Raw genomic sequence first — 17873 nt, 5'->3', positions numbered from 1 at the left:
AATAAATAAATTGTAATATTGCAGGAAAATGCCTGTGATCTCTTACACTACCGAAAAGTATAACACTGAAGAAAGGAAACACATTATGATTGGCACCATGCTGCTTTTTTATTGCTAAAATGTAATATTTTTGTACAAAATCATGCGGGGTGCATCTGTAGTGCATAGATCAGACTAAGTACCGAGTTCCACATTCAGAGGCAAAATCGGCAACACAAATCAGCTCAGCAAAGCATATAAACGGCATTATTTGCATTGAACAAGAATAAGCTGTCAAATTTTATTTTTATGTTTTTTTCCATTTAAACTCACAATTGTTAAGGCTTTGCTAAAAACTTATTGCATCCGACTTTGCCTCTTGAATCAGACTCGTAACAATTTCATTTATCATAATACAACATTCAAATCCAAAAAGAAACATTTCTTAATGAATACACCTGTGAATAATTTACAGTAGAGATAAACCTTTGGGATTTCATGCATTTGAAAAAGAAAGTCACAACATTGGTCCACTCATAGATTTAGTTATCACATTTCTGCATAAATATGTTCAAGCCAAGCTCAATTATTGCATGCAGCACAAAACATTTCTTATCCACTTCTACCATGCATCAGCAAATGTTATTTTTTGCACTCTTATTAAAAATACATGTAAATTCCCAAATGGATCCTCGGTTTTGTGGATGTATCGTAGTACATTTTATTTACCCAGGATTCACTGATATAATGAATCATCAGAGTGTCTCAAACTACTACCCCGAACACTGCTCATATTGCTGACAATGAAAATAAGCTGTAAATAAGCATACAGCTTATGTGCGTTCCACAATGGTTTGCATGTAAACATGCAAATTCAATAGAAGGGCATAGGCCCTGCATATATATATTATAGGGCCTAGTTCTTTATATTAATATTTGTCACACCCTCATTGCTACCTTCACATATTTATTTGGTGTCGTGAAAAATGGGGCTGTTTTGTTCTATGAAATGTATATAGTTCCGTATGCGCGATGGGATGTTCTGGATAAAACACTTACCACTATCACAAATATGCTACAGATTTCTATTTCACAAACACCACTAAACTGTTCTGACACTATAATTCATGCATGAACTGATTATTGCTTCTAAATGATGAACTTAATACACATCATGGCTTGCATATCTTTGAGTATATTTAAAAATATAGTTTGCATTCCAGTCATTGAGGTATTTATCTACATTACAATGCTTTGATAATTGCTTTATGCCACTTAATATTCTACATGTTACTTTAAAATCAAGAGTTTCTGCTACTAGGAATAATCTACCCACAGCTCTAGTCTGAGACAATAATACCTGATGGAAAATGCAATATCAGAGGTATGAATACAAACACAGTTCTAGGTTACCCTTTCTAATCAGGAAGAGAGTACTGTATTCTCCTTTGTGTCTGATTATTACAGACCACAAAATAAAAAGCTTTCAGGATGTACCATTTTAGTAAAAGTTTTTGTTTCCACAATAAGGATTTATCTTGAAACAGGTATTGAATGAAACTCTTCAACACATCAAAGCTAACAAGACTTTTTTTTTTTTTTTTGCCCGTTAAGAGACTTCATTTTGATCCATCACTATTTTGGGCCCAGAACTTAATTTTTTACAGTACAAACTAGGACAAACTCACACAGTGCTTTTGAAACATACATGTATTTCAGCATGGCTAGCCGCACGTCAATACCAACCGCCATTGTTCTAATCCTCAGCATGCTACAACACATTATTATTAACTAATAGTGATTACCCATGAATAAACAACCGTGTCTGTCAATTAAAAACTAAAACAAACTAACTCTGAACAAATGAAAATGACTCACCTAGTCGCTTCTCAATCAAATCGATCCAGGTGTGGATGCTGCATCCATGGTGGTTACTATAACTAAATCTTTGTCTGCCTAATTTTATTTTCTAAACGACTTTATTATAGCATATACTGAATGTCACTACGACTATTAAACTCAGCAAGCATCGCTACCGTACATGCATGGCCACGTTTATGCTGGCACTACAAATCCCGCCACCTTAAAGCAAGCGGATGAAACTATACATCATTTAATGGAAGACATTGGTGATTTTGTTGTTTTTGCGAACAACTTGTCACTTGTTTGTACAATATACATATTCACCTCAAAACAAGACAAAGGAAATAAACAAATATTGCACATTTCCCACACTGAGGCCTAACTACTCTTCTTACTGCGTACATAACACTTTTATTTCTACCAATCCGTATGATAGAAACCACTATACAAACATTAGGTGCATTTTCTCCTTACAGATGAAGTTAATGTCCTATTTTCACAGTGCACTGTAGCTAAGGATCGAGCACAGGCTGTGTCAGATACCCAGAAACCAACTTGCCATAATCTATTTGAGATGTTACATTAAAAACATACTAAACTATTAGCAACTATTTTCGACCGTTGTGACCAGGGCCTAACATGTAACCATTCTTCTGCCTTTCTTCAGGCCTAATGAGAAGGATAACCATGAGAATGTTACTGGATGAAAGTGACGTGTTTATCTCGCCCTGCATGTTCTCCTGGAGAACATATAGGAGAAATACACAACCAGTGAACTATAAGGTCTCTATACGTATTTAATCCTACACCTATTAATAAGGTAATGTACAAGAGAAGAAACATCATCACTCCTCTTCTATCGGACCACCAAAACTATTTGACAGACAATGACTATATTTATGTAACAGCGAGAAAAAGAAATGTGAATATAGTTTGATCAGAGCGCTTGCTGTGTGGGTCTGAGCTGTGGTAACTTCTGAGGTAGTAAAATAATTATATTTCATTATGTCCTGCATCTCACCAGCACCCCACCCCCACTAGAAAGGTTTAACTGTGAAATTTATAATGCTTATGCTTGGGTCAGTGTGCCACTGTCTATCTTGGTATGTCAGTACAAGTACATAGAAAACATGAAGAATGGTTCATGGTTTTGCTCAAGCACCAATATGAGTTCAGAGATGAGAGGAAAAGAAAACATTTAAGAGAGCTTTCTGTCTACAGTTTGTCGTCTCATTTTCAGGCATTTTCAGAGACTAAATAAATGTCCAAGAGTGCTTTACTCGTAGGTTTGAAGCTAAGCTAAGTTATGGAAATAGTCAATTGAGAGACAGGAGCTGGGACGTGTCTAGGCACTTAGTCTGCAGAAAATAAAATTGTTGGATGAAGCTACTTCATCTTGCTTGCAAGATTTAGTTTTTAAACGTGCATTTGTTTTACCTGCAAATCAAGTGCGCTTTTGCTCTTTCCATTTTCACTTTCTTTTAACTCAACCTGCAACTATATAAATACTCCACTGGGTTTATTTATAACAAATATTACCAGACGATGGTTCTTTACTGTGGCACAATCATGTTGTTATTTAAGTTTTTTGGACACATGAAGAGTTTATGGTTCTTTCATGATTAAAAACAACTTCAGTTGTCATCTTCAAAGTGCAGAGATATGTTCATAGACCAGGGACAGTTGGTATGCTGAACGAACACTTCCCTGAAATAACGCTGGAGGAGGGTCAACTCGTCGGGATGGAGGGCAATTTGAAGAACAAAGACAAGACGGTCTCATCTGCAACAGATCAGATAAGGCAAGGAAGTAAGCCCAACAATGACAATATCGATTACTCTATCTTTTAGTTTGATGTACCGATATTGATTATTAATTACTTTTAGTCTATGTTGTTTTCTGTTGATGCATGAACAACTTCTCTAAACATTATTTATTGCAAGCCTCCCATTCAATAATCACAAACAGTCTTAAGTTGTCAAATTAATGAAATTCTAACAATAAATATCATTTTGATATTTATTTCTAATGTGGAGTGACAGAAGATACGTTAAAGAAACCGTAATCGCTTAATCATTGTTTCAACCACGGAAACAATGATTATGTCACATAACATTACATTTACCTCAGGAAAGGCATTTCATGTCCATAACTCGTCAGTTATCTTGAAAGAAAGAGACTAAAATGCTACTATATCACATATTCATTCTTTATATTTTTACTGAACCTGTTAGTGATGTCTTATTATAACTTATAATATTATAGTAATGTACCAAATGCCAGGGTTGCTTGTGTATTTTACAGAATTAGTTAAGAGAGACTTGAAAATTGACGTACTGAACCTAATAATTCTCCAAAGTAATTGAATCAAATGTAAATCAGAATTTAATCATATCAAGAGCTTTTGAAGCTGAATCAAATTAAATCTGTCAAAACCTAATCCCAAAAAGGAAGTATCTTGTGTTATTTCTGCTGCACAAACTGACCTACCTGGTCATGAGTTCCTTTCCGGACTGTTCCTTTCTCTTCTTGTTATGACATATGAGGGCCACTGTTTTGATAAGACAAAGCAGGTTAATTAATATCTGCATTTTCCTTTAACAATGTAGCCATTAGTTCTACTGCACTTATGGAAGGAATGGAAAAAAGTTGAATATTAATGCACAATCAAATAATGTGCATCTCGACTCCTGCACAATGCATGACCATCTACCTAGTGACGCAAGTGCTGGAATGCGAAACTGCAACACAAAGATTAGACAAAGCCAAGCTCTTGTAGTACAAGTCAATGCTTATCGTGCACTTACCGTCTCCGGTGATCTCGTGCTGGTATGGAAGCGAGTGAACTGGAGCGAAAAGTCATCCCTATCATACTCGTTGGTTGGAGTACAACGGGCCAGGCTCTGAAATGTTCAGTGAGCCTGGCCCCGCTGCGCTGCTGCGGCAGTGGACAGCACGCTACGCCATTTCAGTCCCGTCACCGTGTGCTGGTGCTACGGCTCTCACAGGCAATGCAGCGGCGGCCGCGCTCTTCCGGCGCGCACCCGTGCGCATCGGTCTCTGCGCTCTGATTGGACATCAGAGCGATCTGTCAGCCGAGCAACACCCGCCCCCTCTTGAACGAACACAAGAGTACAGGACAGGTGGAGGGATGTTTTTATATAGGCTATATTAATGAACAACGAACGACACTGTTTTGTTTAATACTTTCTTAATTAAACAATCTGCAGTGCAGTAACAATGTTCCCAGTTTCTTCTGTATCTATCACTGTATGTTACAACACACATCACATAGCACACAGTGACCTCTAGTGTTTTTCTCAGGTAACAACATAATCTGATTTCATTACAAACACCATTATGAATAACAACCAAACGAAAGAGAGAAAAACAGAAAAATATGCTACAGGGAATCAAAAACACGATACGAAGACAGATTAACAGAAAAAAAAAAACATCGTGAATAATTCACATACTTAACTTGACCAAAAGTCTTTATGGCTTTAAGGTCTGCTGTGCTCACCAAGGCTGCATTTATTTAATCAAAAATATAGTAACACAGTAATAATGTGAAATATTATTATACAGTTACAATACCATTTTTCTATTTTAATTTATTTGAAATTTTTATTTATTACAGACAGTGATTTTTGCTGAAAATGCGGAATTTTCAGCATAATTACTCCAGTCTTCAGTGTCACATGAACGATCCTTTAGAAATCATTTTAATATGATGATTTTCTGCTCAATAAACATTTATTATTATCAATGTTGAAAATTTTGTGGAAGCCATGATACATTTTTTAGGTGGTTGTAGGTTAAAAATCTTAACTGACACTTTTGGTCAATTTAATGCATCCTTGCTGAATAAACACAGGAGCTTATCTGAGGAGATTACATAATGGGAGATTTGTTTGACTGTTTTGCATATAAATAAATGTTTTGCATAAAATACACCACTGACTAAATGAATGAATGACTGTATGAATGACTTTATGAATAATATATAACAAATATCTGAATGATAACTTTAAAATCTGGCATTATACATAGTTGTATTTCAATAACTAGGAAGAGAAGTACACTCAACAAAAAAAAAGTAGTCTATTGATATTATAGCCTGACTCAGTTCTGTTTAATACTGTACAATATAGTAAAAAATATGCTCGATAAATATGCATAACCGGTTCTGTGTAATGTAATATAGGCTATGTGCTTGAGGTGCAGCAACACGATGTATGGGGTGTGACAAAATACACTTCATAAAACCTACCTCAGACACACGATGTGCTTTGATCTCACACACCGAACACGCATGCACGCGCGCGCGCGCACGCTTGCCTCCTCCCCCTGGTCGCGCTGCGCGTGCGTGCATGCGCGATACAACATCAACAGAATGAGCCCTCCTCGTTTACTGTCAGAAATAAAACAAACTCTTTACTATCCAAAGTAATTAATTCCGTACCTAAGTATTGAGTGCGTTTCAACCGAAACCCTACAGTCGCCTTATCCGGGCTAAACTCCGCGGTTCAAAGTGGTAAGAGACATTTTTCCGATTTCTTAAAATTAGATTGTGCAAATGCAACAGTGCTAGGCCGCAGTCTTATATTCGAGCATGCATTTATTTCTCTGTGCGTTAAGACTCAAACAGAGCTAAGAAATGTGTGTTGCATTTTATGGCAGTTTGGTTTTAAAAAAAAACTACATGTCTTCCAACCTAAGTTACGTGTTTAACAGCAACGCTTCCGCAAAAGTTGGCTATCAATAAAGGCAGGTCTGCAAAACACAAGAGAGATCAGGAAAGATTGTTCATCGTTTTAAGCAGAAAAAAGTCTGTAAAATACTAATCATTACACAAATGCATTATTTTGGCTCGCTATAGGGAGACCCCATCGTGGCACGTGCATTGGTAAGCCAATAAAGCTGCATGCATGTGGGTCTTTGTCAGTGAACTGTGCATGAGACCAGTGGTGATGGAGCTCTGTATGGTTGTCTGTGTTTGCATTGGTATTGGTATAAATCTGCTGGTGCAATCAGCCCTTTAATGACAAAACATAATGTACAGTCAGACTCAATGCAAATTGTTTTGATTCAGAAATTGTAAAGGCGTTTTAGTAATCTTCAGGTTTAACATCAAGCCTTCAGTTCAGATCATGAAGTCGATGCACATGTTTCTGAGCCTTCACATCTTGTGACAGCAAGCACCTTCTCACTGCTTTGACAATTGCTGCCATATAAGGTTTTATTATGTATCTAGAATGAAAGTTGTACAAGTGAAAGTAACCTTATAATATGAGGAAGAGTTTGTTAACAGACACTTAGTCAATTCATTTGGTACAAGACCAGTAGTGTTGGTGGTAACTAACAGTAAAAACATTTTAAAGACTGGATAGCGTCTACTAACAAGTAAAAACTAGTCCAGACATAGGCTAGTTTTATCACAGATCACAAATGCGATATTGCAGCATGTTGGTCTACACCAAAAGACTGCCACAGCTTTTTCCCTCAGGCTGTAAGTTGTCCTGCCGACCTGGTAAAACTACATTTGTGCCACTGTATAGCTTGAATGACATCACAATAAACCAAACGTGAGTTTACCATGGTATTTTATTAAGTGTTTTGACTCATGGAGAATACATGTAAATATACCATGGTATATGAATTAATTCAGTTGCCAGTGCAAGTGTTCCACTATTGTCTCTGGTTCTGTTTGAGCAAGATTGCTAGCAATACTACTGTCATATGATCTCATTAGATGTGTTGAATCATGTACAAGAATTTGTCAAATGAAGTTGGTTCCACATATTTCATCCACTAAGAAAATGTACTTAAAGGAACACTCCGACTTTTTGGGACTTTAGTTTATTCACAGTATCCCCCAGAGTTAGATAAGTCCATACATACCTTTTTCATTTCTGTGCGTTCTGTAAGTGTTATTTGACGCACCCACCGCTAGCCTAGCTTAGCACAAAGACTGGATGTAAATGGATAAGGTAGCATACTATTCCCAATAAGTGACAAAATAATGCAAACATTTTCCTATTTACATGTTGTGATCTGTATAGTCACAGCGTGTACAAATAACAAGGCTATATGAGACAGAGACCATTTTTAATCGTATAAATACTGGGAACTATATTCTCACTAGGCGTAGGAGCACAGCTACTTGGGCGGAGTGGCTACTTTGTTTACGGAACCATCAACAGGGCGTCTCGTGTGCTGCGCTAATCACTCCGCCCAAGTAGCCACACCGCCCAAGTAGCTGTGCTCCTACGCCTAGCAAAGAGTATAGAAGCCCAAGAGGCGAAACTCTGTTGTGTTATGGGTAACGGTCTGTAGATGGCGCTGCGGAGGCGCGTCCGCCATTATGGACTGAAAGCTGCTGAAATCGTTAGCGCCAGTCAATGGCAAAATCCATTTTAGTAGGTGTTTATAGTTCATGTGTGCACTTGCTAGATTGCACATCTTTTTTGTACCTTTCCGCCTGTAATAGGACATTCACAGATTGTTTTTGTTCTTCCCATTGAAACGTTCACTGTGTGCACTTTCACTGAAGATGTTGAAAAAACAAGTTGTTAATATTTTTGTGATATTCTATGTAAAATATTAACTGTCTTTAGAAATGTTCATTTATAATTTTATTTATTTATTTATTTTTCCAAATCATATATATGGTGATGTTCACTAATTTCAAAATCAACATTTGAATAAATATCTTATTACTTATATCTTATTACTGTGTGTCTGCCTATAGCCTATATTATTTCATGAATTTCTGTTAGTCATATAACAAGGAAAATGCATAATAGAACATAAATATTGATAGATTAAAGTTTTGCAGTAATTTTATAATTGTATCTTTGCAAACCGTAAGTGGTAGGCTAATGAAGCCGATTCGGTGGGGGACATACACTTACTAAAAAGTACTATAGGAATCTTATAGTATTTTGGGACAAAATATTATAGTAATCTTATAGGAATACTATAGTAATTTGGGACATACTACAGAAGTACGATAAGACTACTATATAAATACTATAGCAGCTTTAAAATATTATAGAGGTATTACAGAAAATCACAGAAGTATGTTATGTTCTGTAATACCTCTATAATATCCTAAAGCCGCTATAGTATTTCTATAGTAGTCTTATAGTACTTCTATAGTAATATTTTGTCCCAAAATACTATTTTCCTAAGGGTAATTAGGCCATGCATAACCAACACATAGACGTATATTTTCTGTCATTTAACGTCATTTAACGTCATTTAACGTCATTTAACGTCATTTAACGTCGGTCATCCTCATTAATGTATTTTAAATTGTTTTCATATTTAGATATGACGGCCAGAAAAAATTAAGTAATGTTAAGTTTTTGTTATGGTAAGTTTTTCAGTGCCATTGACTCCCATTATTTTTCGGCGTTTTCCTTCAGTTTTCAGTCCATAATGGCGGCCGCGCCGTCACGTCATGGGGGCAACTGTTGCTATGGAGCGTTCTATTGAGTTTCGCCTCTTCGGCTTCTATACTCTTTGCGCCTAGTGAGAATATAGTTCCCAGTATTTATACGATTAAAAATGGTCTCTGTCTCATATAGCCTTGTTATTTGTACACGCTGTGACTATACAGATCACAACATGTAAATAGGAAAATGTTTGCATTATTTTGTCACTTATTGGGATTAGTATGCTACCTTATCCATTTACATCCAGTCTTTGTGCTAAGCTAGGCTAGCGGTAGGTGCGTCAAATAACACTTACAGAACGCACAGAAATGAAAAAAGGTATGTATGGACTTATCTAACTCTGGGGGATACTGTGAATAAGCCAAAGTCCCAAAAAGTCGGAGTGTTCCTTTAATGTGCACTCACAGAATTAAATTTATGCTGAATACTGCAGAGATAGTAAGAAAAAAAATAATTTATTTGTAATAAGCATTTAATTACTTATAAAGAGGAATTGACATAAAACCTTCATGAACTTAATGAATTCTTGTATGATGAAATAATGACGAGATTGAAATTACATTTATAATATCTTGTAATCAAATTCCTAGATGTTTCATTCTGATTTTTAAGATATACACTAGTTCTCAACAAAAGTCTGGGCTTTGTAAAAAAAAAAATTACATTTGTTTTAAAAATAAAAATCTTAGCATAGAGTGATCATATGATATGATTTAGTGTCACATTTAGTCGTACTATTTGTTTGGAGCTTATTGTTGTGGTTTGTTTTCCTGCAGGTATCTAAAGTGTAACCAATTGAGACAGGGGAAGGGTGGATCTGGAATGGCAGGAGGAAGAAGAGGAGCGAATAGAGCGACATATTGTCGTTCTCCGCTGAGCAGTGAGACCGGCTCCATTGGCAACGGCAACCATTCCACCAGCTCACCTGTGACGGGTGTGAGGTCACGGACCAGGTGAGGGTAAAGCTACACATAATATTGCTTTGGTAACATCCTTCCTTCTATGTAACTCACCTATTTCAAATCTGTGTGGTCATCAGGAATGGGTCCGGAACGGGAATGTCCAGCCCTCCGTTGGCCACTCAGACGGTGGTGCCACTGAAGCACTGTAAGATCCCGGAACTCTCCATGGACCGGAACGTCCTGTTTGAGCTCCACCTGTTCGTGTGCCATCTTATAGCACTGTTTGTGCATTACGTCAACATCTACAAAACCGTGTGGTGGTACCCTCCATCACACCCACCTTCACACACCTCTCTGGTGAGTCACGTCTCAAGGCTTAGAAATTAAACTCCACAGAAGCATTTAATCTTATTCTTTCACAAAGTGAATTTCTTTTCTTGTTTTTTTTTTTCAGAACTTCCACCTAATTGACTATAATATGTTGGTGTTCACCATCATAGTTCTGGCACGCAGGCTAATTGCTGCCATTGTAAAAGAGGTAATGTGCATTATTTTAGATCTGTATGTCATTTTAATAGTTTTAAAAAAATGAACGAGTAGTGTATCATACTTTTTGCCTTCTTTCTTTGCTCCAAAGGCATCACAAAGTGGGAAGTTGTCCTTCCCACACTCTGTCTTCCTGGTGACGGCTCGCTTTGCCGTCCTGACTCTTGCAGGATGGGGTCTGTGTCGTTCACTCATTTATCTCTTCAAGACGTATTCCGTACTTAGCCTGCTCTTCCTCTGCTATCCGTGAGTAAAAGTCTGCACATCCACTGCTATTGATTCTAATGTTTTATTAAAGTGTTGTCACATTTACTGTTCTGCAAAGTTTTGCAGGCAAAATCTAGTTTCTATAAGAATCCATGTAGTCTTGAATTTCTTGTGAAGGTGAAATATTTCCCCACACGCATTTCACATCAGGTTCAAGTTGGTCATACAATGGATGGATGGAAGGATGGATAGATAGAAAGATAGATTGATAGAATGACTGATTGATTTTAAAGTGGACACTGGACAGTCAGAATTTATAATCAAATCTATCCATTATGATATGTTAATATGTCAACACTCTTCTCTTTCTTTCCCCGTCAGGTTTGGAATGTACATCCCTTTCTTCCGACTCAGCTGTGACTTCCGCAGGGCTGGATCCATGTCCCCGTTAAGCGGCATGAGTTCTAAAGAGGTGGGCGGGGCTGCTTTGGGACGTGGGGGGCGGGACTATCTCTCCGTCCTGAAGGAAACATGGAAACAGCACACCAGTCAGCTGTACAGTGTTCAGCCCATGCCCACCCACGCCTGCTGTCTCTCTCCTGACCTCATCCGCAAAGAAGTGGAGTACCTGAAGATGGACTTCAACTGGAGGATGAAGGAGGTGTTGGTTAGCTCCATGCTAAGTGCCTACTACGTAGCGTTCGTACCTGTTTGGTTCGTCAAGGTGAGTGCATTGACAGGTCTTCTGTACACTCACGTGCATATGCATAAACACAAATACGTGTGAATGTGTGAATTGAGAGAACAGGTTTTGTTTATGAGGAATACAGGTGATTCATATGTAATAAGTCAGTACATTCAGATCAGACTGGCAGTGGTTTCCAAACTCTGTAGAGTGGTGTACCCCCTTCTTCTTCATACTCCCTCTCTTCCACACCTTTTCCATTTAAGTCCCCCTGTGGTCAATAATTGAATCCCTTAAAACTAATCTTTGCTCACAAAAATGACATATTTAAAAAGATATGAGAATAATTTCTTCATGCCTTAAAATAGCTTGAATGTAACTCTACACTCTTGCTTCATTTAGTATACATGGTTCAGTGAATATTCAGGTTAGTCTCCGCCTTCACTCACTCACACCCGCTCAGAGATCCGCTTGACTTGTCAACTTCACTGTAGTGAACACTACACAATGGCTAGTGGAAATACTAGTTTAATTCAGCCACATATGTTTAAACCAGAAACTGATTCAGAAGAAGAAGTGGAAGAGTGAATTATACAGGCTCTTCTACAAGTCGATGTATCAGAATGGTAATGTGTTTTATGTATCGCTCCCTACGTCGGACACATAATGGTTAATAATTTGATTAGCCTTTTGCTTGACTGCGTTATCAAACAGCTTATAATGTGTTGCTAATGTTACACAAACCATGTTCCCGTTTGCTATCTCAGAGTCAGACAGCTGCCTTCTAAAAATCAGCATCCAGAAATGCTTTGAACAACTCAGAATGTCAGTGGAGAAACGAATATAGTCCAACATAACATCATACACATAATTCACTCGCTATACTGCTAAATGTACCTGCTTTTTCATATCAACAGAAAAATGTACTAACCTGGCTTCTCTTGAGACTCCCTGCTTCTTAGCATAGTAATGATGAAGTTATGCTAAAGCCCATCTATATGTTGTTGTTGACGTGATTGGTTACACCATGTTTGTAACAAAGAGAACAGGGGCGGTTTCGAACCGTGTTTTTGAGAGTGTCTTTGGTAAACTGCAGTTTTAAGGAGAAAATACTCAGCAATGGTGTTGACTTATGAATTTGTTCATGGTTTGGCTTAAAGCATATTAAAAACACAACATAGACATATAAACAACATTAAAAACTTGATTTTCACCACAGGAGGTCTTTAAGGGACAATATTCCCCCCCTTAAATTGATTTTCTAGTATAATTTTGCCTTTATAAATACCTTTATCAAATAAATAATGTTTTAAATATAAAATGCTTAGTAGAGAAATGTGCAATGATGGTAAAATCAAAGTGATAGGCTACTTATATTAAACTAAAACTGCCAGTATGTGGCAGTAAGTCATTCTTAAGTCAGTAAGTCAGTCTTAATGAGTGAGCCATCAAGTCATTCATATATTCAGAAAAGAAGCAAGTGGCTTTATTTATGAATGGGTCATTGAATCATTGACTCAGAATACGTTCAAAGCCACAGATTAACTTACAAAACACCGCTTTGTGTTGTTGTTCTGCTGTGGCTTTCGTTGGAACAGTTTTTTTTTTTGCAAAACAGAGCAAACAATACAAAATGTACATCACTTAGTATTATACTTCTGTTTGTTGAACTGTTGTATAAAATCAATGTCACATTTGCAGTCGCGTGGATATTTGGGAACAATTGCATTCTTGCTGCTCATATAATATCAACATTAAAAACAAGAACTCACAAGGGTTTTTTTCTATATAGCAGAGAGTGTGAGTCTTAAATCGATCTGTTTGCACAGTCTGTCTATATCTGTTCTCCATACTAGTACGTGGTATATTTTTTTACAAAGGCACATTGTCGAGAGCTGCAGTAATGTAAATGTAGCTTGAGTTGCTGTGACAGCACACTCTGCATGAAATGCTCGCTGCTTGTGTGGATGCAGTCAGTTTCGACCGCAAAAGAGGATTTCATTTGATTGGATGTCATGTATATGACCTTTTACGGCAGTTTGCCAGTTAGAAATACATGCTCGGTTTTATTGTTATTTTAAGGTAGAATTAAATAAACTGTAAAACTCAGCATTTTGTTTGCTTACCCCCTCTGTCACCTCACATACCCCCAGGGTATGGGTATCCCAGTTTAGGAACCACTGGCCTAAGGGGAAAAAAATCATTCTTCCTATTTAAACCAACACATGCTAATTATTTTTCCAGCTATTATTTTTATGGCTTTTCAATCTGTCCTCAATGCAAAACTTTGGTTTAGCATCATGGGTTCTGTTGACATAACTCAACAGATGTATTTTGTTTGAACATCTGTCAACATGTTCTTTGAAAAATCGTTTTTCTTTGCAAGCTGCTTAAAAATAATGAATAATCAAATAAATGGCTATTATATTTGCCTATAATGCTTATTGCTTACAAAAACTCTACAAAAGTTCGGGGCAGTAAGATGGTTTACTGCTTATTAAGTAAGTCTCAAATGCTCAACAAGGCTGCATTTATTGAATTAAAAATACAGTTAAAACATTAAAATTGCAAAATATTATTATATTTGAAAATAACTGTTTTAGACTAATATTTTAAAATGGAATTTATTCCTGTGATGCAAAACTGAATTATCAGCATCATTACTTTCAGAAATCATTCTAATATTCTGATTTGGTGCTCAAGAAACATTTATTATTATCATCAATGTTGAAAACTTTGTGCTGATTATAGTTTTTATGTAAACAATTGGGTTTTTTTCAGGATTCTTTGATGAATAGAAAGTTCATAAGAACAGCATTCATTTTAAGTAGATCATTTTTGAAAGATTATTAATGTTTTACTGTCATTTTTTTATCAGTTTAATGTCATTGCTAAATAAAAGTATTTATTAAAAATATATTATATTAAATACATACTCAAAGGAATCTTACAGGTTTGTAGGTTACTCTGTAATACCTAGCACAGCACATTTAGTCTTAAAGTGATAGTTCACCCAAAAATGTAAATTCTGTCATCATTTACTCACCCTCAAGTTGTTTCAAACCTAAATTAATTTTTTCTTCTGCTGAACACAAGAGAAGATTTTTTTGAAGAATGTCAGTAACCAAACAGTTGATGGACCCCATTTACTTTCATAGTATGGGGGAAAAAAAATAGTCGATGGCAGTTAAAGGGGTCCATCAACTGTTTGGTTACTGACATTCTTCAAAATATTATCTTTTGTGTTCAGCAGAAAATAGAAATTCATACATGTTTGGAACAACTTGAGAGTGAGTATTTTTGGTGAGTTTGAGGGTGAGTTTAATTTTCGGGTGAACTCTACCTTTAAGCCTGAAGAGTTTGAGTGAATTGTTTTACATTCCTACACATTTGACTCTTTTTTTTTTTTTCTCTCTGTTTGTAAAGAGCACTCAGTATGTCGATAAACGCTGGTCCTGTGAGCTGTTCATCCTGGTGTCCGTCAGTACTTCTGTCATTCTGATGCGGCACCTACTGCCTCCCCGTTACTGCGACCTGCTCCACAAAGCGGCTGCGCACCTGGGCTGCTGGCAGAAGGTGGACCCCTCCCTCTGCTCAAACGTCCTCCAACACATGTACGTCTGACCTGGGGTCACTGCTGGGGTCATAGAAATGTCAAAAATTAGGTTATTAGAGCTTTTTGTGCATCTTTGCTGGATTTTGGTAAATATAATAGTATAGCAAGTGCTGACCGATTGATTCCAAATGCTTTTTTAGTGAAGTGCTCAGTTCTTGTTCACACCCTTAAAAGAATGGCTGCATTGTGTTGCATGTTTCAACGTGTTCGTTTAATTTCAGGTGTTGCCGTCAATTTGCCAAAGACTTATATCTCATTAAATTTATTTGAAAACCAATATGTTTTTAAACATGAACATGTATTGGTTTTCAAAATGTACACCTAGAGCATATTTAGCTTTCTATATTTTGTACTTTTGTTTGTTACTTTTATTTTTACTACTGGCACTTTAATTTTTTTTACCCTTTTCTGTTTTCCTAAATTAAAGGAGAACTTCGGTCAATTTTAACATTAAGCTAATTTTTTTGCAAATTTGGAGTGGTGTCAATACAGAGAACAACGACAAAAATCGGTGTTGCCTACACCGTGTTATCCTCTTTTTAAAATTTGCACCCTGTTGACTTCAATGGGGCAAGTTTTAAACCTGCTTTTAGCCTCTTAACATCCTTGATGTGTCATTACAAGTGCACAGCTAATGTGAGTGATTCCTTCAGAGTAAACACGGGTGAATCTGACTGCAGTAGATGTGAAAGATATGGATAAAAATGATGTTAATTCAGCCAGCGCTCATACCTGTATTTACATCCTGTTTTCGGTTGAAGTCCACAGTAATCGATTGTCGAGTTCACGCGCGTGATCATAGGTAACTAAACCTCTGCGTGTGAACTCGACAATCGATTACTATGGACTTCGACCGAAAACAGAAAGAAAATACAGGTATGTGCACTGGCTGAAATAACATCATTTTTATTCATATCTTTCACATCTACTGCAGTCAGATTCACCCGTGATCACTCTAAAGGAATCACTCACATGTCCTGTGCACTTGTAATGACACATCAAGGATGTTAAGAGGCTAAAAGCAGGTTTAGTACTTGCCCCATTGACGTCAACAGGGTCCAAATTTTAAAAAGAGGATAACATGGTGTAGGCAACACCGATTTTTGTCATTGTTCTCTGTATTGACAACACTCCAAATTTCCAAAAAAATGAGCTCAATGTTAAAATTGACCGGAGTTCTCCTTTAACATTTTCTCATTTAATTATATTTTTTTGCATATAATATTGATAAATCGTGTTATGAACCTTTGGTGCAATGTGTTTGCTTTTGTTTGTAGACTGTAATCTCTTTTTTTTGCTTTTCCCCCCTACAGATGGACAGAAGAGTACATGTGGCCACAGGGAGTTTTAGTAAAACACAGTAAAAATGTTTATAAGGCCATGGGCCATTACAACGTAGCAGTTCCCTCAGATGTTTCGCATTATCGTTTCTATGTAAGTATAAACTGTAGCCGTTTTTTGCTGTTTGCTGACTCAACAGAATGAATGTCAGTGTTATTCGAAATATTATTACAAAGAATGTATTATGTTTTTTCATGGGAATAATATTGCAATAACCTCTGTTCCCCTTCTTTTTTCCCTCTCTCCTAACAGTTTTTCTTCAACAAACCACTTCGAATATTGAACATTCTTATAATCCTGGAAGGCGCAATGATATTCTACCAGCTATATTCACTGATGTGTTCAGAGAAATGGCATCAGACGATATCATTAGCTCTAATATTATTCAGTAATTATTACGCCTTTTTCAAACTGCTCAGAGACAGAATAGTTCTGGGAAAAGCATATTCGTATTCAGCCAGTGCCTCTAATCAGAAAGTCAGTTAGACAAGCGTAAATTATTGTCAGTCATCACAGATGAGCAGAAAACATGCATGAGAGCTGTTTATTTTTTCTACAAGTGCATTTTTTTTTTGTCTGTTTATGTTCTGACTTGCCATGAAATAAAAAGGAAACATATTTTTATATTAAGTCTGTTTCTCTGAAGTTTTTTATTAATGCACCACTTTATACATGGCTGTCATAATCCTCTGACATAATCAGACACAAATGTGTTACTAGAATTCAAATATTTTTATTTATTTTGAAATCAATAAACCCTAGATTTATCATCATAATATTTCTCAGGTTCTGGGACCCAGGAATAAACTTTTGTCCACTGTAGTGGACATTATATTTTAGTCAATTTCTCTGACACCATATATGCCACAGTTTTACAGTCTGGATGTCCGGTAAAGAGCACATTCAGGGCTTTTCAGAGATGCCAAATGTTAGGTTTCACCATGAAAACAACTTCTCCTTGGTCTTTAAAAATGGCTGATATTTAGTGATCAAATTTAGCAGTCTTGTGGATCATATTTTAAATTATCATTTGAGTCTGACAAATTTTCAAACTGTTTGTCATAAATATAATATAATATTCTTCCTATGAAATGGGTATTATTGTGAAAATGTTGCCAATTATTCTCCCATTATTTATTACACTTCTTTTTTCATTGCATGTTGCCCTAAAGAACACATTATTTTGCCAATTAGATACAGTGTATCGATACATTGTATTGAATGAGACTACACATTTATGGCCATTTTACCCACATATTGCATAAAGTAAA

General features: G+C 36.5%; 1 protein-coding gene and 1 long non-coding RNA gene across 2 annotated transcripts; one reads left to right on the top strand and one right to left on the bottom strand.

The window, feature by feature from the left end:
* Positions 1 to 83: 83 nt before the first annotated feature.
* On the bottom strand, positions 84 to 4892 carry LOC308682096. Its single transcript, XR_014029108.1, has 3 exons — positions 4650 to 4892; positions 4333 to 4393; positions 84 to 3624 (listed from the first exon to the last, which is right to left on the bottom strand). It is a non-coding gene; the product is annotated as an uncharacterized lncRNA (long non-coding RNA).
* Positions 4893 to 6198: 1306 nt separating this feature from the next.
* tmem39b (transmembrane protein 39B) lies at positions 6199 to 17232 on the top strand. The gene is made up of 9 exons (XM_081350853.1): positions 6199 to 6379; positions 10082 to 10258; positions 10345 to 10564; positions 10662 to 10745; positions 10845 to 10999; positions 11342 to 11684; positions 15072 to 15259; positions 16575 to 16695; positions 16855 to 17232. The coding sequence occupies exons 2-9, from the start codon at positions 10128 to 10130 to the stop codon at positions 17086 to 17088; spliced, it is 1476 nt and encodes a 491-aa protein (XP_081206979.1). The 5' UTR covers positions 6199 to 6379; positions 10082 to 10127; the 3' UTR covers positions 17089 to 17232.
* The last annotated feature ends 641 nt before the right edge of the window (positions 17233 to 17873 follow it).

This window comes from Scardinius erythrophthalmus (assembly GCF_964197995.2).
Source record: "Scardinius erythrophthalmus genome assembly, chromosome: 21".
Taxonomy (NCBI): domain Eukaryota; kingdom Metazoa; phylum Chordata; class Actinopteri; order Cypriniformes; family Leuciscidae; genus Scardinius; species Scardinius erythrophthalmus.
Note: the sequence above shows the minus strand (reverse complement) of the source record. Positions and strands in the feature narration are given on the sequence as shown.